The 18828-nt window shown below is 59.5% G+C and overlaps 2 protein-coding genes across 2 annotated transcripts; both read right to left on the reverse strand.

Annotated features, from left to right (window-relative positions):
* Positions 1–6311: 6311 nt before the first annotated feature.
* On the reverse strand, positions 6312–11070 carry COPS9 (COP9 signalosome subunit 9). Its single transcript, XM_027046070.2, has 3 exons — positions 10932–11070; positions 8947–9019; positions 6312–6579 (listed from the first exon to the last, which is right to left on the reverse strand). The coding sequence occupies exons 1-3, from the start codon at positions 10992–10994 to the stop codon at positions 6542–6544; spliced, it is 174 nt and encodes a 57-aa protein (XP_026901871.1). The 5' UTR covers positions 10995–11070; the 3' UTR covers positions 6312–6541.
* Positions 11071–13577: 2507 nt separating this feature from the next.
* On the reverse strand, positions 13578–15000 carry OTOS (otospiralin). Its single transcript, XM_027044304.2, has 4 exons — positions 14953–15000; positions 14630–14732; positions 14489–14515; positions 13578–13808 (listed from the first exon to the last, which is right to left on the reverse strand). The coding sequence occupies exons 2-4, from the start codon at positions 14700–14702 to the stop codon at positions 13624–13626; spliced, it is 285 nt and encodes a 94-aa protein (XP_026900105.1). The 5' UTR covers positions 14703–14732; positions 14953–15000; the 3' UTR covers positions 13578–13623.
* Between the last annotated feature and the right edge of the window lie 3828 nt (positions 15001–18828).

The raw sequence follows: 18828 nt of genomic DNA on the forward strand, positions 1-18828 counted from the left end.
CCCTGTCCCCTGGGGGCCGTGCCCCTTGCAAGTGCTCTGATCCCACGGTGCCCTGGGACCCCAGGTATAGGCGTCGTGTGCGGCGGGGGGGGGGGGGGGGGGGGGAGGACCCCACCTCTTGGGAAGCCTCGGCCTGGGAGACCCGTCGCTGCCTCTGTCCGCACAGCTGCTCGGCTACTTGTCCCTCCTGTCCAAGGCCTGATCTCCTCTGTCGTGCATCTCACACGCGGCCTGAGCGGCCCCACTGACATCCGCGTCCACGGGACCTTGCAGCTCAGCTCTGGGGCCCCACTGACTGCGGGGTCTGTCTTCTCTCCGTGCAGCCTCCGGGCCACGACCTGTCACCCAGGTGGGGAGGGGGGTGGGCAACAGGGAGGGCCGCCACAAGGCCTGCTCCCCCAGAGAGGAAGGGGGAGCTCCCCGCAAAGCACGGCATACGCCCCGGCTCCAGGGATACATGGCCTATAGTCTCGCCCGGGCCTCTAGAGGCTTCGGCCCTGTCTCCAGGCAGGGTCGGTGTGGCCTGGACGTTGCTGGGGGTGAGGGGCCTGTCTGGTGCGGGTGAGGTCTGGCCTGTCCCACCTCCAGGGGCTCTGGGGCGGGGGGGGGGGGGGGGCGGGGGGCGGTCTCCCAGGGCACACCTGTCTGCCGGGTGTGACTTGAGGACGGACAGAAATCCAGGTCCCTTGGCGCCAGGTGCCAGCCTTTCCCCACACCCCGTGTGGCGTTCATGGAGGTCCTGTCCCCCCCCCCCCGTCCCCCCTCTTCCCTCCCCGCCCCCCCCCCCCCCGAACCCGGCCGTGCGCAGCTGTGCCCCTACCCCGAGGGGCGCTCAAAGCCCACGAGGTGCCGCGGTGAGCGCACTGGGCGCAGACCCTTTCCAGGTTGCGTTCATTCCTCCTCCAGCAGGACCCAGCCTACTTCCAAAGCCCCTTGCGTATCAAATACCCTTGTTTATTTAGGTTTACTATTTCTTTCACTTGAGTGTAGTTGGCACAAGACGTCACGTCACTCTCAGGTGTACAACGCGGTGACCGGACGGCGTGGGCAGGACGCCGTGCTCCCACGAGCGTAGCTCCCGGCGGTTACCGCGCAAGGCTCCTCCAGCGCCACTGGCTGCGGTCCCCGCGCTGGGCCTCCTGCACCGGGACTCCTTCGCCCGTAACCGGAAGCCTGGCCCTCCCTCTCCCCTGCGCCCATCTCTCCAGCCCCGCCCCTCCCCTCTGGCAACCACCAGGCGTTCTCTGCATTTATGGGTCTCTTCCTGTTTTGCTCCTTTGTTGTTTAGGTTCCACGTACACGTGAATCATACGGTGTTTTTCTGTCTGGGACTTCTCTCACTCAGCATAATGCACACTAGGCCCGCCCGTGTTGTCACAAATGACGAGGTCTCATCCTTTTCAAGGCCGAGTGATATTCCATCACACATGCGCACACACACGTTTTTTATCCATGCATCTACCGGGGAACAGCTGGGCTGCTTCCATATCTCAACTATTGCAAATAATGCTGTAATAAACATGGGGATGCCTGTATCATCTCGAATCAGTGTTTTCATTTTCTTTGGGTAAATACCCAGCAGTGGAATTACTGGATCATTTCTCACAGAACTAGAACTAGTATCACTAAACTTTGCATGAAACCACAAAACACTCCAAAGAGCCAAAGCAATCTTGAAAAACAAGAACAAAGCTGGAGGTATCACAGCCCCAGATTTCGGGGTGAACTGCAAAGCTACAGTCATCTACTCGGTACGGTGCTGGCACAAAAGCAGACCCAGGGATCAGTGGAACAGAAGAGATACGGCCCAGAAATAAACCCTTGTTTGTATGGTCAATTAATCTCTGACAAAGGAGGAAAGGATATGCAATGAGATAAAGACAGTCTCGTCAACCAATGGTGTTGGGAAAACTGGACAGCAACATGCCAAAGAATGAAACTGGACCGCTTTCTTTCATTACTCCCCAAAATAAATCCAAAGTGGATTAAAGACCTAAATTGAGGGGCGCCTGGGTGGCGCAGTCGGTTGAGCGACCAACTTCAGCCAGGTCACGATCTCGCGGTCCGTGAGTTCGAGCCCCACGTCAGGCTCTGGGTGGATGGCTCAGAGCCTGGAGCCTGCTTCCGATTCTGTGTCTCCCTCTCTCTCTGCCCCTCCCCCGTTCATGCTCTGTCTCTCTCTGTCCCAAAAATAAATAAACGTTGAAAAAAAAAATTAAAAAAAAAATAAAAAATAAAAAATAAAAAAAATAAAAGACCTAAATTGAGACCCGAAACCAAACACCTCCTAGAAGGGAGCACAGGCAGTGATTTCTCCATCAGACCCAGCAACTCTTTTTCTGGATGTGTCTCCTGAGGCAGAGGGAGTAAAAGTGAAAATAAACTACCGGGACTACATCGAAAGAAAAAGCGTTTGCACAGTGGAGGACACTATCCACAAATTGAAAAGGGCAAACTACTGAGCGGGGGAGGCTCTGCAAATGACACATCCCACGAGGGATTAACATCCAAAATATGTAAAGAACTCGTGCGACTCAACACCAAAAATGCCAACAAGGTGACTGAAGAATGCACACACATTTGTCCAAAGAAGATGCTCAGATGGCCGAGAGACACGTGAAAAGTGTGTCTCAACATCACTCGTCACCAGGGAAACGTAAATCAAAACCACTATGAGATGCCACCTCCCACCCTTCAGAATGGCTAGACTCAAAAAGACGAGAAACGATGGGCGCAGGGTGCCGGCGAGGACGTCAACAGGGAGCCTCGCGCACGGCTGCTGGGGATGCGAACTGGTGCAGCCACCGTGGAAAACAGACGCCATTTGTTTACATTTAACAGACATTTATTGAGCACCTACTGTGTGGCAGACACGGCTTGATTACAGGGACAAAGGGACAAGCTGTCCCTCTAGTGTGTGGTCACCCTGCAGGTCAGGTGACTTGCCCCCCCACCCCATTATCATCCTTGACCGCAGGGCACCTGCCATCCCATGGAGCCTCTCCAGAATTACACAGCGGTGACAAAAGCCATCAGAGTCACACTTAGTTTATTTTCAGACTCATCAGGGATGACGATAATTCACACAGCACAGGCACCCGCGGCTGACGCCCCCTGCTGGCCTGTGCTGGAGGGGGACGTGTGAGGACCCTGTGGAGGTGGCCGCGGAGAAGCTGTGGCCTCTCCTTGTGCCTCCCCCCGGGGGAGGGGCGCGGAGGAGGCAGAGGGTGTGGGGGATCCAGTGGTCTTCGCCCTTGGCCGAGGCCTCACTTCCAGGACTCCTGGGGTCCTGAGAGGCCGGATGCCCAGGGCCTATCTTAGCTTCTTGGGAAACAGAGGGCCTTTCAGCCGAGCACCCCAACTCAGCACTTTCTCATTTTGGCCCCAGGTAGAATTCACAGCAGCGAGAGTTCCAAGATCACTAACGTTGCTTTTTAAAAAGTGTGACTTGTTTGGCGGCACGCCTGGCCCAGCCGCTTGGCGTTTGTGTGAGAATTCAGAGTCCCGACAAAGGCCACCAGCCGGTCCCTGCTCCGACGGATGGCCAGGGTGAAGGCCGGCGTGAGGCCAGAAGGCAGAGGCCGAAGGCAGGGAAGGGAAGGGGCTCCTTCAGAGGCCCTGACAGAAGTGCTCAAGCAGCTGGGCAGTCGGACAGTTTTGCTCTACAACTGCCTGCCGGCCCCACGTCCTCGTGGCCGGTCACAGGGTATGGACACGTGTTCTCACGTCCAAGAAGCGGGGAGCTCAGGATCGCAGGGTCCCAGAGAGTCCACGTTAGCAGAACGTTCTCCCAAGAGCCCACCACGGCCACCAAGGTGGGCATCCCTTGGACTCCTTCCCCTCGTAGAAAGGTGCTCCCCCCACCCCAGGGGGTCAGCAGGGGCGCTGCCACCTCCTTTCGCAGTGGAAGCCCGGCTGCCACCGACAGGCCAGGGGGCAGGATGGATGGAGGGTCAATCAGAGGCCTTCTCGGGGACACAACCCCAGAAGGGAGATGGTGGGACAGGTGGCGCTGGCCCGTCAGAGCCGTGTCTCCCCGTGGCCAGAGCAGCTGGAGGGCAGAGGAAGCGGGGAGGTGGCCTAGCCCGGGGTCCCTGAGCCCGGGGCCAGCTGTCCTCAGCTCACCCGCCCTTCCAGCCGGTAAAGCCCTGCTTCTGCTCTCACGGGCTCCAGCGAGGCGTCCTGCTCCCCTGAGGAGTCTTGCCCAAGCTCCCAGAAGTCTCCCTCGCCCCCCGCCGGTTCTCCCAGTGGCTGTACCGCTGAGCTGTGCTCGCCCTCGATGCTCCACGACTTCCTGGCAGCTGGGCCTGTGATCAACCGTGTGGCCACAGTAGGCTTTGTAAACGTGGCAGAGATGGTCACCGGCGATAAAAATGTACGACTGACGATGGCAAGAGTGTGGCCGGAGGGGTCAGCACAAGTACATAAATGAGCAGAAGGTGCCGTCTGCCTCCTACGGTATTTCCTGCTCCCCCGGTTGGGGGGGGGGGGGCGGCCAAGGTGCAGCGAGAGGAGGGAGGAAAAAGGTGGGAGAGCTGTGTCTTGGCCTCATGGTACGAGGGAAGCCGCGAAGATTCTGTGAAGGGAAAGGGTGGTCTACAGCTCAAACGCTTAAGCAGGCCTAAGTGTGCAACACACACACACACACACACACACACGGGCATCACCATTCACAGCGCTGCTTGGACTAGACCAGCCTGTGGGGTCCCCGAAGCCTGCGGTGGGGGCCACCCCCTCCTGCTAAAGAGCAGAGACCCAAGAACCAGGAGGCGCCTCAGGGACCAGGGGCCTCGTCTGCCGGCGAGGAACGGAGGCCTAAGAGAAGCGGGTTGGTTGGGCAGGGTGCACGGCTCCTCGGCGACCTGCAACCCAGGGGTCAACGCGGGGCCGCCGCGTTCCGAGTCGCAGCCCCGACCGGATGCGGGACAAGCCTGGCGGGACTCTCGTCAACCTCAACGGATGAGGCCGCAGGGGAACCACTTGATCACGAAAGAATTCACCCACACACCTGGTTGTTCCCCACAGAACCCGCTCGGGACATGGTAAAAACTGCTCGTAGTTAAGCTGAGAGCGCGGCTCGGGGAAACCGCTCTGGAAGCACAGCGTGCAGCCCGCCCGCTGGGGGGGCGGACGGAGCCTGTCGTTGAGCCTCTGACACAGAGACGGCCCCTTCCTCTGAAGCTTCCGACACAGCAGACCGTGTCTGTCCGTCTTTTCAGGGACACTGGGCTGTGACCCCACCCCCCTTTCGGTCCCATGGAGCTTGCTGGACAACTGGGCTGCAGCGCCCTCCCAGGGCAGGAGCACGAAGGGAAAGCCGCTCGGCACTCCCGAGGAAACCTCCCCCCGAGAAAACCTTCCCCCCCCCCCCCCCAGGAAACCTCCTCCCGGAGGAAACCTCCCCCCCGAGGAAACCTCCCCCCGACGAAACCTCCTCCTCCCGAGGAAACCTCCCCCCGAGAAAACCTTCCCCCCCCCCCCAGGAAACCTCCTCCCGGAGGAAACCTCCCCCCCGAGGAAACCTCCCCCCGACGAAACCTCCCCCCGACAAAACCTCCTCCCGAGGAAACCTCCCCCCCCCCCCCCCCCGAGGAAACCTCCCCCCAGAGGAAACCTCCTCCGGCTCGGAACTTCACGTGTCTTCGGTGGCAACGTCGCCCACCAACAGGCCCCCGGGTAGCGCCCCTCGGCGCCCTCTCCGGGTGGAGGTCGGCAGGCGCCCCGCCTCGCCACTGCTTAGGCCCGCGGCCTGGGCGCCTCTGAGTCAAGGAGACTGTCCTCGCTGGAACAGGAGTCTTAACTTTTACAGCCACGATCTGTGGCGAGCTGACCCGGGGAGAAAGGTAAAAACCCTCTTCTGCCCCTCGGGTGTCACGTTCCCTTAAAATGGACAGACGGACGCATGTCTCGCGTAGAAGGCAGCTCCTCCGGGGCCATCATCCACTCATCCCGAACCCGGAGCCTCGGGTCTGGGGACGGCGGCAGCTCTGGCGGCAAGGCGGGGGCAGGAGGCCCCATGGCGGGGGGAGAGGGGGATGTGCCACGCACCCCCCGCGGGGCGGGGGCGGGATGAGGAAGGTCTCCGCGCGCTGTCGGGGGGCCCGGGCGTGCCCCGCACCACGTACCCTTCAGCCACGGATGCCACCCGGCAGGCTGGGAGCCATCACGCCCACCCGCTCCCGCGAAGGGCGTCTCAGCGGATGAGCGTGTTTCACTCGGCTTGCCGACACACACCTGCGCCCACACGCGCGCTCGCAGAGACTTTTGGGGATTACAACATTCGCTGGAAACTGCAAGAACGAAAACCACCCTGCAAACGACGGCAGCTCTTTTTTTTTAATTGAAGGGCAAAAGTCGGTCACATTTCGAGATCAGCGGGCCTCACGCGGATGGTTAAAACCACCCTCTTTCTTGGTCAACCGTCTCCTAATTTCACGTAATGTCCACCCGTTCCTTAGAACCACCTGAAACTGTCCTCTGAGCAGATCGGCCACACCCCTAGGTGACGCGGGCGCGACCACACGCACTGCCGGAGGGCGTCTCACTGGATATCATCGTCATCAAAGAGATCTTCAAAATCTATATAAACGAACAAAACCACGCATTAATGGGGCACATGAGGCAAACAACTGAGAAAACAACTTCACGATGGATCACACAGACATTCAAAACAGGGAGAAAACAGTACACGATCGAAGGGACCCCACGACCGACTCCATTTTATCCCAAGGTCAGACAGTCCCAGGGGACACAGGAGTCTAGAACGCACCTCTAATCCCGTGTCGGTGACAATCAAGAAAGCGCACACAGGCGGAGGTGAGAGCCCACCGCAGGGGGAACGCAGAGGGCAGGCGGGAGGAAGGTGCTAGAAGCACTGAGCCATGCCAGAGGGCTTGTCTCTAAGGCAGTCTGGAGAAACCGTCTGAGCCCTTCCTGCTGGAAGAAGCACTACGAACTCCCAGCGCCCGGCCTGCTGCGATGGGCGGTCATCGTCTACGAGTCTGTGCGTTTCCCAAACCCGCTACCAGGGGCACACCTTGCTGTCACATTGGGGAAAGCACATCAAAGAGCCCCGTGTAGTACCGGGCGTTCAAAACGGTGCAGGATAAACAGTGAGCTGCAAAGAGGGCAGAGGAAAGCCCCAGCCACGTCTCCACACATCCAGGCTGTCACAGGAAAGGTGCTGCCCCAGAGACCTCCTGCCCGGCTGTGTCCCCACCGCACCGACGTGAGCAGGCCCACACCTGGGCTGGCCTGTGGCCTACAGCTCCGAGCACTTTGTCCCCAGCCCTAGCTAACTCGTCACACCCTCCAACCTCTGCTGGGGTGTCACCCCCCCCCCCCCGATAAACCGCCCTCTGATGTGCTCCCAGAAACAATGCCACCCGCCTCTGGCTCCCGTCACGACCGCCCCTACGTGCCGTCTTGTCTGACACTCCCCTACTTTGCAACACAGTGAGTGAAGAGGGCAAGCCTTGTTCACGGTCTGAATCCTAGAGCCCAGGCGGCAAGAGGACAGAGCCTCTGCTCGAGCAGCGAGAAGGACGCAGAAGAAACCCCATCCAAACGCTCACGGCGTCCTCGCAGTAACACTTGGGACCTCCACACCCCGACGGGCGGTGTGCACCTCGCGAGCTGTCGGGGGCATGCTGATGCAGCGTGGAGCTCTTCTGTGCTCCTTCCCTTTCTAGCCCTGGCCCAGAGGGAGGAGGCCACACTGCTCATGCCGCTCCGTGCTCCCGCGGCAGAGCAGCCCAGGTCCCTCCCAGATACTTCCTTGGCAGAATTAAAGGGCTATTTTTAGAAACCACATGAACTTGAACACAGCCAACTGTCTGTAAACCCACAAGATGCGTGGGACCTTGAAGGAGATCACCACATGTGGGAGCAGGTCGGGTGGTGTCAGGGATCACCCCACCCTGCTTGGGGTAAGGGCCCCCGACATCACCCCACGTGAGCGAGGGCTTTCACATGGCGCTCTGGAAAGCGTAGAGAAACGGGGTCCAGTCCTCACGGCTGGGGGAAGCCCAGATGCTGCCTCGGGAGCGGCCCGACTCCCCGGGAAGACTGGCTTCTCTTTTCAGACAACTTGCTAAAAAGATAAACTACCACGGCCTCGGACTCCGAGGTGGGGGTGGGGGTGGGGGTGAGGGAGCGGGGTTGGTGCATCAAACCAGTGTGGCCGGATCGCATCCCAGCTGCCACTAACTAGCGACAGAAGGTCTTCGGAGCAGCGGGCGCCCAGATGAAAGAAAGGTGACAAGGAGAGAAGACCACACTTAACCCTCCGAGGAAGATCCCTCTCGTGTTTCCGTTTACGATTCAAACCCTTAGTGTGAATTAGTACATTCTGTAGGAACAAGGCCTTGGGAAGTCGGAACACAGAGAAATGCCCCCGTGACACGCGGGAAGGTGTCACGTCAACTGTTTCCACCACGCTTACCACCCACGCGCCTGGTAACTGGCGCTAAAGCTCTTAAATACTAGTGAGTCCTGCCCTCAGAGACAAGGGAGGGGACAGCCGGTGGCGCTGTGCTAAGGGAGCCGACCAACCAGAGCCCAGGGACACAGGAAAGGAAAGGAAACCAGCTGTCAGGATGCAGCAGAGATGAGAAGGCAGGATAGGGCTCCCACACCCGTGTCCAAAGCGTGGCTGCAGCTCAAGTTCAACTACTGGAGTGCAAGTAGACATTTTTACGCTACTTGTGTAAAAACACACTACGACCGGGGCAATTTTACGCCACTTGTCCTCCCGAAGAACAAGGCTGACGGCCAGCGCTGACAGCCGTGCTGTCACCTCCTACGCACCGCGCCGCGTCTGAGAACCGCACACAGCTGGGCTTCCCTGTCCTCTGACCCCAAGCACTCTCATCACAAAGCACCCCACTTACAACACACAGAGAGACATTCGATTAGACCCGGGACCCCCGATCCCGGCGTCCTTACCGTTAAAAAAGTCGGCATGAACTGCCTTTTCATTGGCTGCCAAATCCATCAGGAGCCCGGTGCTGCCTCCGGCCTGGGAAAGGAAAGGTGAGAATATGTCTCTCTTTTCGAGAGAAGCCACGCCCCTCCAGGGCAGGGGAAGGTGAGGGAGGGAAAGGTGCCCAGGTGGGAGTCAAAATTTAGTTCCAGGCAAAGGAAGTGGGTGGGAGGGGCAGCATTCCGAGGCATCATCTTGAAGGTCTCCTTGATTCCTCCTACTTTTGAAACAGAATCCTGCTGTCGTCCGGAACACCACCACGTCGCTGTAGGCCTGGAGTAGAGGTTCTAATTCCCTATACGATGTTGCCACAGAGGCCAGGCCCCAAATGTGCAAAACTGCGCCTGACGAGTTCTCTGCTCCAGACTTCCCCCTGCTTCTTCTGGGACTTAAACTGCTTCCCTTGGGAAAGTGACCTGCTGACCAGGGGCACTGTGGGGTGCGGTCACAGGACCTCCCACCGCCACAACTTCGGGGGCAGGAAAATCGTGCCACAGCCCAAGTGGGGCAATCTGATGCCCTCAGGATTCAGGGTGTCTGTGAGAGTCACAGTGAGGGCAGAGCACAGGCCCCCGCCCACCGGTCCCCGCTGCTACCCCCCCGCGTTCCCAGGCTGTCTGCTCTACCTTCTCCAGGCTCCCTGGAGCTGAATGAATGTCTCCCACCTTCCTCTTCGTGGCTGTTGTCAGTAACCCAAACCCGGGAGAAAAGCCCAAGATGCTCTCCTCTCTCCTCAACCTCCCTCCCCCTTCCCCATGGCCAAGTAAGCCCTGCAGATTCCAATGACAGACTCTGCTGAGTGAGTCCCGACTCCCACCTACAGGTGTCGCCTTCGTTCAGACCCTCCTCAAGGCTTCCGTTCGCAGCCTTCCACTCTCCCACCTCCAAACCCAATCCCCAAACTCTCCAGAGTGAACTGCTAGGAAGCAGATTGGAGCAAAGCCCTCAAGTGAGTCCACACTGCTTAGGGAAATGCCTTTAACAAAGGACTGAGAAGCTGGGGTTCGCTGGCAGTGCTTCAAGGGTGGGGTGCAGAGCTCACCTGACCGGCACAGCTACAAGCCACTTGGTGACCCAGCCCCGCCCCCTTTTCCAGCTGCAATCTCTCCCCGAGCTCAGGCACCTTACAGCCTGCTGGACTCGGCTCCTGCCAGGACTTCCTCTTCCACCACGACTAGTTAGCAAACACTATGCCTTCAACATTCGCCCACAATCAGCTGCTCTCCTAAACCCGAGCCGGGCCACCCCAAAGCCGGGAGGGCGCCTCCATCAGGGCACTCGCGACTCTATTCCACTTAGCGTCTGCAATCAGCTTCGACCATGCCTCTATTTCAGGGATCACGGACTCAGGGTCTATCCCCCTAAGCTTTGAGAAAGGGGAAATGAGGCCCAGACATCGATGGGGCGGACCTGACACTTCGAGCTGGGCCGCGGCGCTACCAGCTCACCAACACCGCCATCAGCCGAGATCACCCCGTGGCCAGGACGCAGTGAGACGAAAACGCAAGACCCCTTCGTAACCTGCACGACTGCAGGAGAACAGGGTCACCGTGCAACACACACATGCCAAGCGCCCATTCCCCCGGCTCCCTAGGCCGACGGCCGCGTCTTTCCCGACGACGGCTTCCCAGCCTGGCTCCAGTCGTGCCTCCTGCCGGACAACACGGACCCACGGCCGGGGACCCACCCTCACACCCGGCCAGCACGCAACCCGGAGCAAAGCCCCGAGCACAGGCCCGAACTCCGGCCTGTCGTCCGTAGCGCTCGCCGGGCCCGAGAAGCCGCAGGCCGGCTGCCAGCCGCGCGGGCTGGAGGACGCCACGGCCCAGGGCAGCGCCCGCCCGCCGCACGCTGGCTCCCGGGGCGCCCGCTCGGACGGGGGTGGGGCCCGCGCAGGCCGCCGTCCCCGCCGCCCGCCCCGGCGCCCTGCCCGCGGCCGCCCCCTCACCTCGTCCAGGTCCACGTAGGGCCCGGCGCCCTCGGGGAACATCTCGTCCACCGCCGGCTTCATCTCGCCTGCGGCGTCTCCCGCGTCCCCGGCTCACTTCCGGCCCGCCTGACGTCTCTTCCGGTAAGCGCCGGCCGCGGTGCGTCTAGACGCCGGAGGACCGCCGACTCTATGGTCTCCCGCAGGCCCGTCGGCGCAGAGGGAAGCTGAGCGCACGGAAGGCTCGGCCCACGGGGCCTGGCACAGAGCGCTGCCCAAGAGATGCCCGTTAAAGAATGTACGTGTTCAGAAAGAGACGGGCGGTTGCCAGAGGGGCGGGGTGAGGGGTGGGCGACAATGGGGAGGGGACACACTCGCGAGACACACTCGCAGCTCCCAGGTGCAGGTGTGCGGAATGGAAAGTTCAGCCTGGGGGCGCAGCCAACGACACCGTAATAACATGACATGGGGACAGAGTGTGTACAGTTATCGAATCACTATGTTGTACACCTGAAACGAATAATATTGTACATCAACTATACCTTAGAATGAAAGAATGTGAATGGTCAATGCAGTGAAGAGGCAACCCACCGGATGGGAGCAAGTATTTACAAGTTACATACACATATATGAACATATGTACACATACATACACATGTACACATATGGTAAGGGATTAGTATACAGTATATATAAAGAACCCACAAAACTCAACAGCAACAAATCCCAATTCAAAATGGGCAAATGACTTGAATATACCTTTCCCTGAAGTAGATGTTCAAATGACCAGTAAGCACATGAAAAGATGCTCAACACCATTAAGCAATAGGGAGATGCAAATCAAACCACAATGAGCTACCACCTCACGCTTATTGGAACAAACACTATTTAAAAACCCAGAAAATAACAAGTGCTGGAGAGGACGAGGGGAAATAGGAACACCTGTGCACTGCTGGCAGGGAAGGGAAATTGTGCAGCTGTCACAGAAAACAGTGTGGGGGAGCCTCAAAAATTAAACATAGAAATGCCATATGATCCAGCAGTCCCGCTCTGGGTATATCCCCAAAGGAAGTGAAAGCAAGGTCTTCATGAGATATTTGCACACCCATGTTCATAGCAATTCACAATAGCTAAGTGTAGAAGCATCTCAGGTCTTCATTAATAGAAGAATGGCTGAGCAAGATGTATTCTGTACATACATAAGATGGAATACCATTTAGCCATAAAAGGGAAGGAAATTCTGACACCTGCTACAACATGGATGAAGCTTGAGGACATTATGATCAGTGAAAAGAGATGTCATACAAATTCTGTATGATTCTACTTACAGAAGGTCCCTGCAATAGTCGGATTCACAGAGATGGAGACCAGAAAGGTGGGCACTGGGGGCTGGGGGAGGGGCTGGGCAGTCAGTGTCTAATGGGGACAGAGGTTCAGTTGGAGAAGACGAGAAAGTTCTGGAGATGGATGGTGCTGACGGTTGCACAACAATGTGAATGTGCTTAAAAATAGTTACAGTGGTAAATTTCATGATATGTGTATTTTATCATAATTTTTAAAGCATGTGAATGAGAGAAGGGGGTAGGAGGGAAGGGGCAGGAAGGGGAAGGGTGGATGGGAGGAGGGCATAAGATATCAGAGCTAGACTTTGGAAGCAGGTAGGCTTGGGGGCTAGTCTGCAAGAGAAGTGGAGGAGGGGAAGGGTGGGGCAGGGAGACAAGGAATGAGCCTGAGGGGGCTCATCCCCTCAGGGAATGAGGGGGACTGTGGCCTGAGTAGGCAGCGTGGGGCCCAGGGAGAGGTGAGGAGAGACCGGGAGTATGGTTGAGCCTCAGAAGTCACCGTGAACACGAATCACTCTGAAGTACCCCAGCAAAAGACAAAGGAAGCCACTACTCCATGGTCGGCAACAGGCTTCTCTTCCGGGTAGTTTCAAAACATGGGAGCCCCTGTTCCCGTAGAGGAGTGAGATCTCCCAGGCACTCCTGGCCTTTCTCCACCTCTGACTTCTGGAACTACCTTCTGGAACTATGGCAATTACACTGTTTGCACATCTTGGCTATTGTGAGTAGTGCTGCACTGAGCCTAAGAGAGCAGATAGCTCTGGAGGACCGCTTCCCCCCTGCATTCCGGGGGACCTGCAGCCCCTCCCAGGGACACTGTCGCCCTTGCACTCCAGGGGACCCCTTCCCTCCTGCACTTCCCCCCTGCACTCCAGAGGACGACTTCCCCCCTGCACTCCAGGGGACTTGCAGCACCTCTGAGGGACACTGTCCTCGCTGCACCCCAGGGACCCACAGCCCCTCCCAGGGACACTGTCCCCCCTGCACTCCAGGGTACCTGCAGCCCCTCCGAGGGACACTGTCCCCCTGCACTCCAGGGGACCCCTTCCCTCCTGCACTTCCCCCCTGCACTCCAGGGACCCACAGCCCCTCCCAGGGACACAGTCTTTCCTGCACTCTGGGGACCCGCAGCCCCTCCCAGGGACACTGTCCTCCCTGCACTCCAGGGACCCACAGCCCCTCCAAGGGCTGTGACTTCAGCTATTAGGTGACAAGTACAGCAAAGCCCCGAGTCAGAGCCATGGTTCGCTTGTTGAATAAGACAGTAAATGTGGCCTGACTGGAGCTGTTTCTCGAAAGAAAACCACCAGCGTTTGTGTGACTCAGGCAAGGAATTTATTGAGCTTGCGGCCAGGGATCCAGGCTGGTGCTCAGTCCTGCTGATAGGGGACGTGGAACCCCAGGGTGGTCCCCAGGGGGAAGTGAGCGAAGAAGGTGCGGGCCAGGTCCTCCAACTGGGGGTAGGCTCCCATGGTCTGAAAGTACTGCACATAGTTCCAGAAGTCAGAGGTGGAGAAAGGCCAGTAGGGCATGGCCGGTGGCTCGGCATACGGGTCTGAAAAACACAACCACCTGCCTCAGGGGCTGTCCCCGCTCGTCCTGCCCTGAGGCCGCCCCTCCACGATGCCTTAGGGCAGGTGGCCGGTGCCCGGCAGCCCCATGCAGTGAGGGGACCCTCCCAGCTGGACGCCAGGCCCCGGGCTATCCCTGATCCTCTGTGGCAGCATCCCGGAGCCTTGCCATCTGGACGATGACCTGGGTTCTGCCTCTCGGGACTCATGGTCTGAGGGGACAGCTCAGGGGGAGGAGAAGAGGGAAAAGGAGGACAAGGAGGGAGGGGGCGGGAAATCTGGCCCCTGTTCTGGAGGCGCTGAGGATGGGGGAGCATCCCGGTGGGATTTCAGACGAGGCCACAGCCCCCAGCCCTGGAATCCAGATGCCGCTGCCCTGGCGTCGGACTCGGTGGGAGGGCCCTGGGGTGAGTCCGGTCCGAGGGCGAGAACGCGAAGCCTCGGGAGTTCAGAGGGTCTCTCCTGCCCTGTGCAGCCCCAGGTGGCTGGAAGGCAGGGCCCAGGGAAGAGACTCAGTCCCTCTGCTTGCACAGCTTGGCCTTGAGCTGACCCAGGCTCCTGCTTCCTTCGTTGCGGATCAGAAGCCAGCTCCCACCCAGCTCCCTCTTCTGACCCCACCCCACCCGAACACACACCAGAAAAGGCCAGGAGGACGATACAATACCTCCCTCCTCCTGCACTGGCTTGGCTCCTGCAGAGGAAGAGAGAGCAGTCACCCTGGAGAACCCCTGAGGGTAGGACCCCACCGCACATGAGCTGCCCAAGCGGCCAGGGGGATGGCACGAGGGACAGAACCACCACTCACCCGCCAGAGGTCCCAGCAGGAGGCAGAGGGCCATCCCTTGCACCAAGCAGACCTTCATCTTCCCCAGGTGCATCTTCCACCAACCGATGGAGCTCCGGTCCCCCTGCAGCACGAGGACCCCAGAGGGTGAGACCAGCCACCCATGAGGGCCCCGGCTTCCTCCCAGCACCCCTGCACCGGGCAGCTCCCTGGAAAACATCTCTGGAAAAAGGACAAGCTCTGAGTGTTTTCACAGCAATTTCAGTCTCGGTGGCTTCAGACGGTGGTCCTGAGGCTGAGCCCACCACCCCTCCCCGCCCCCGTGGCCGGTGGCGACCCCACACCTGCCCCCCGCAGAGGTTACTGGGATCCTGTCGTTCAGCCTCAGCCGGAACGGGGACAGGAGTCTGCCGCCAGCACGCAGGCCCCTCTTTATAAAAGACCAGACACAAGGAGGCAGACGTCACCTACGTGAGCTGTCAAACCGAATATTTCATCCCTGGCCAGAGCACTGAGGGCTTCTGTGACCTTGTTGGCAGCGGGACCTCGAGAGTCCACTTGTGGGAACCTGATCCAAGGATCAGATCCGGAGAAAAACATCTCTGCACAGGCACTGCTAGGATCTCCAGGACTGAATTCAACACCAGTACTCAGACGTGATTTCCTCTCCACCGGATAGAAAGACATTCTGAGTCTGACACTGAGGCTGAGGTCCCCCCTTACAGGAACAAGGTCATCACAGAGCGGCCCCTGGGGGGACAGGCAGGCAGGCAGGCAGGACAGGACCCTCGGGGAGCCAGGAGCAGCCTCAGCTCAGCACCCCCCACCCCCGCCAATGGGGCATGTTGAGCACAGTCCATACAGGAAGTGTGGGCATCCAGCCCCGCTTCGCATCTGCAGACTAGAGCCTTCCGGCTCATGCACGATGATTAAGTCTATTGTCCGTAAGGCAGCTGTCTGGCCCCAGGGACACCATGGACGGCTCCTAGGGTCTCCAGACCACTCTGATTACCCCTCAGGGCTGCTCCTCAAGACTGCGGCCATGCCTCATGGTCCTGCCCACGGGGTCCCATCGCCCATGGAATCCACACAGCTGGGGGCACAGCATGTGGTCTGGCTGGTGGCGAGTGGCAGAGAGCAGGTCTTCCGTGATGGTTCCAGCCAACACACACCTGGTCTCCCCAAGTCTTTGGACACCTGCCCGGACCCGGGACCAGCCTCCCGCACGGGCCATCTTTGCACAAATGGCTAGAACCGCTCCCGGTCTCCTGCGAATGCAGAGGATCCTCTGCCAAGTGGGCCCAGGCCAGCACTTCTGTCATCTGTACCCTGATCTACCCCATATATGTCCCCTGGGCTTTGGGCGCCACGTATGGGCATATGTAGACCCTCCTGGGGACACACGTTGTGCCTCGCTTTCTAAGTCACGTCTGAGCCTCAGGGTCTGGTCACGATTGGGGGTGGGGTCCTCAGGAGGATTAGCAGCCCCTGGCGGACGACAGCTCTGGGGGGACTACAGGTTTTTCAAGCACGGGGGACTAACCCGCCAGATAGGGAGGAAGGACACTTCTGCTGGCAAAGGAGACCCAGCTGAATGTAGGGGCTCAGGACCCCAGCTTCATCAGTCTCCCCACACGTCCCCGTCCAAGTGATAAGAGACTCATTCCTACCCAACAAACCCTGACCTTCACAAAAGATGGCCTAAGAGAGCAGAAGTTCAACTCTCCTTGTGAGTTTCAGACCCACCAGCTTAGACCTCGGGTTTTATTTTCAGAAATCTGGACTCCTCGCCTGCAAGATGTAATTCTTTTAGGGCAATTGTGTCAGGGTCCCCGAGACCACCCGGCTCGGTGAGTCACTGGGGGCCCCCCCAGACTCAGCACAGGCCGCGCTCCCGGCTGGGATTCACAACACAGAAATGGTAGGGCGTGCAGGAAGGGAGAAGTCGGGGGAGCAGGCCTGAGCTCCCGGGCGCCCTCCCTGTGCACTCACACAGGCCACCACCAGGTGCCTGTGAGAGACGCAGCACCCGGGGTTTTAATCGGGGGCTGGGCACGGGGCCCCCTGGGCCTGGCGTAGATTCCGGATGCCCGGGCGGAAGCGGGTGCTCAGCTCGAACCACGCCGCACAGACCGCACAGACGTCAGGAGGCAGCGAGGTCCTCTGATCCATGAGTTCCAGCCGCGGGCCACCTGGCGGGCGGGCGTTCCCGAGGAGGGCAGTGGGGCCTGCTGGTCAACCCTTTCTGCACAACACAGAAGCTTTGGGTTCCTTATCTGGCCCCTGAGCTGGGAATTTTGAGCTCCGAGCTCATAATTTGCTTTCCCCACATTCTCCGGCACACTTAGAAACCACCAACCAACCCCACGGCCCTTGCTTCCACTGCTAAGTGGCCTGTGGCCTTAGCCACAAAGCCCGGCTTTCTGTAGCCCGTTGGCTCCGGGGACGGCAGCGCCCTGTTCCGCTGCAAACGGCACTGTGGTCGGGCCAGAGAACCAATTCCCGATTCCATCCCGAACCCCATCCCCTGGGGATGAATCCCTCCGGGCTCCAGCATTCCACCCACATGGCCCCTGGGCGTCCTGCGGAACGTGAGGTTTATTGCAGAGCCGGACCCGGGAGCACGGGGGCTGAGGAAGCCCCGACGCGTGGCCTGCGTGTCTGTGGGGGCCGGGGCCTCGGAGGTGGGCAGCGGCCGTGCCGGGCCGGGCAGGGCGTGGAGGGCACAAGGACCGGCCGGCAGACCCGTTGCGCCTCGCCGCGCCAGAGGGTGATGGCTCTTTGTTCATCGCTGACCGCTCCCCGCCCAAAGATGACGCCCAGGGAGCCGTTCCCGTGATGTTGGGATAAAGGAAATAAACTGCCTGTACTATATCTTTACAGCTATTTTCTTAATTAAAAAAAACCCAACCTAGAAAGCGTCTACAAGGGATGAGCGGTGATGCTATTGGGCAGGAGAGCCGTGGGGATACTAGTCTTGTTTTCTTTCTGGGCATACGTATATCCCCTGACTTAGCACTTACGCGGTGGGGAGAAAACCTTACAAACCGCCGCCAATAGCTCCCTCTTACTGAGCTGCTGCCTTGGATGCACCTCCCAGGTCTCCCACAACCACGTGGCCACCCCAAGTCCAGCCCACACTTTTTCCCTCTTCCCGAGTCCTTCAAGCCACTCTCCTTTGCTGGCCTGTCCACAGACCTTCCTGAGACCCACCTGGAGGGCCCCACCTGGAGAATCCCACCTGGAGAATCCCACCTGGAGGGCCCCACCTGGAGAGTCCCAGCTGGAGAATCCCACCTGGAGGACCCCACCTGGAGGGCCCCACCTGGAGGGCCCCACCTGGAGAATCCCACCTGGAGAATCCTACCTGGAGAATCCCACCTGGAGGACCCCACCTGGAGGGCCCCACCTGGAGGGCCCCACCTGGAGAATCCCACCTGGAGAATCCCACCTGGAGGACCCCACCTGGAGGACCCCACCTGGAGGGCCCCACCTGGAGGGCCCCACCTGGAGAATCCCACCTGGAGAATCCCACCTGGAGAATCCCACCCGGAGAATCCCAGCTGGAGGGCCCCACCTGGAGAATCCCACCTGGAGAATCCCAGCTGGAGGGCCCCACCTGGAGAGTCCCAGCTGGAGAATCCCACCTGGAGAATCCCATCTGGAGAATCCCAGCTGGAGGGCCCCACCTGGAGAGCCCCAGCTGGAGAATCCCACCTGGAGGACCCCACCTGGAGGGCCCCACCTGGAGGGCCCCACCTGGAGAATCCCACCTGGAGGACCCCACCTGGAGAGCCCCACCTGGAGAATCCCACCTGGAGGACCCCACCTGGAGGGCCCCACCTTGGAGGCCAACTCCTCTGGCCCTGGACAAGGGCCCCTTCTCCCCCTCACCCGGCAGCTCTCCCACAGTGCCCCTTGCCGGGGGTCTGCACGGCCAGCCTTGCATCACTCTTGTTCTGCGGGATCCCTAGAGCAATGGTCCTCACACTGCATCCAGATCAGATGGTCCAGGGATCTGTTAAATCCGGATTCTGATTTAGCAGATTGGGGGGAGGGCCTGGGAATCTGCATTCCTAACAAGCTCCTGGGAGATGCCCACGCTACCAGCCCCTAGAGCACATTTAGGGTCTCGAGGCAGGTTCTCAAGCTGGGCAGGGTCCGAATCACCTGAAGGAGCTGCTCTCAGAACGATGTCGGGGACACGTTAGAGGGCAGAT

Source organism: Acinonyx jubatus, chromosome C1 (genome assembly GCF_027475565.1).
Source record: "Acinonyx jubatus isolate Ajub_Pintada_27869175 chromosome C1, VMU_Ajub_asm_v1.0, whole genome shotgun sequence".
In the NCBI taxonomy this organism is placed as follows: domain Eukaryota; kingdom Metazoa; phylum Chordata; class Mammalia; order Carnivora; family Felidae; genus Acinonyx; species Acinonyx jubatus.

Excerpts from the sequence above, each read along its gene's own strand:
- COPS9 (XM_027046070.2), bottom strand. The coding sequence starts at position 10,994 with ATGAAGCCGGCGGTGGACGAGATGTTCCCCGAGGGCGCCGGGCCCTAC. Across the intron at positions 9,020-10,931 it reads CCTACGTGGACCTGGACGAG|GCCGGAGGCAGCACCGGGCT; the intron begins GTGAGGGGGCGG and ends TTCCTTTCCCAG. Across the intron at positions 6,580-8,946 it reads TCATGCCGACTTTTTTAACG|ATTTTGAAGATCTCTTTGAT; the intron begins GTAAGGACGCCG and ends TCGTTTATATAG.
- OTOS (XM_027044304.2), bottom strand. The coding sequence starts at position 14,702 with ATGCACCTGGGGAAGATGAAGGTCTGCTTGGTGCAAGGGATGGCCCTC. Across the intron at positions 14,516-14,629 it reads CCTGCTGGGACCTCTGGCGG|GAGCCAAGCCAGTGCAGGAG; the intron begins GTGAGTGGTGGT and ends CTTCCTCTGCAG. Across the intron at positions 13,809-14,488 it reads GCCAGTGCAGGAGGAGGGAG|ACCCGTATGCCGAGCCACCG; the intron begins GTATTGTATCGT and ends TGTGTTTTTCAG.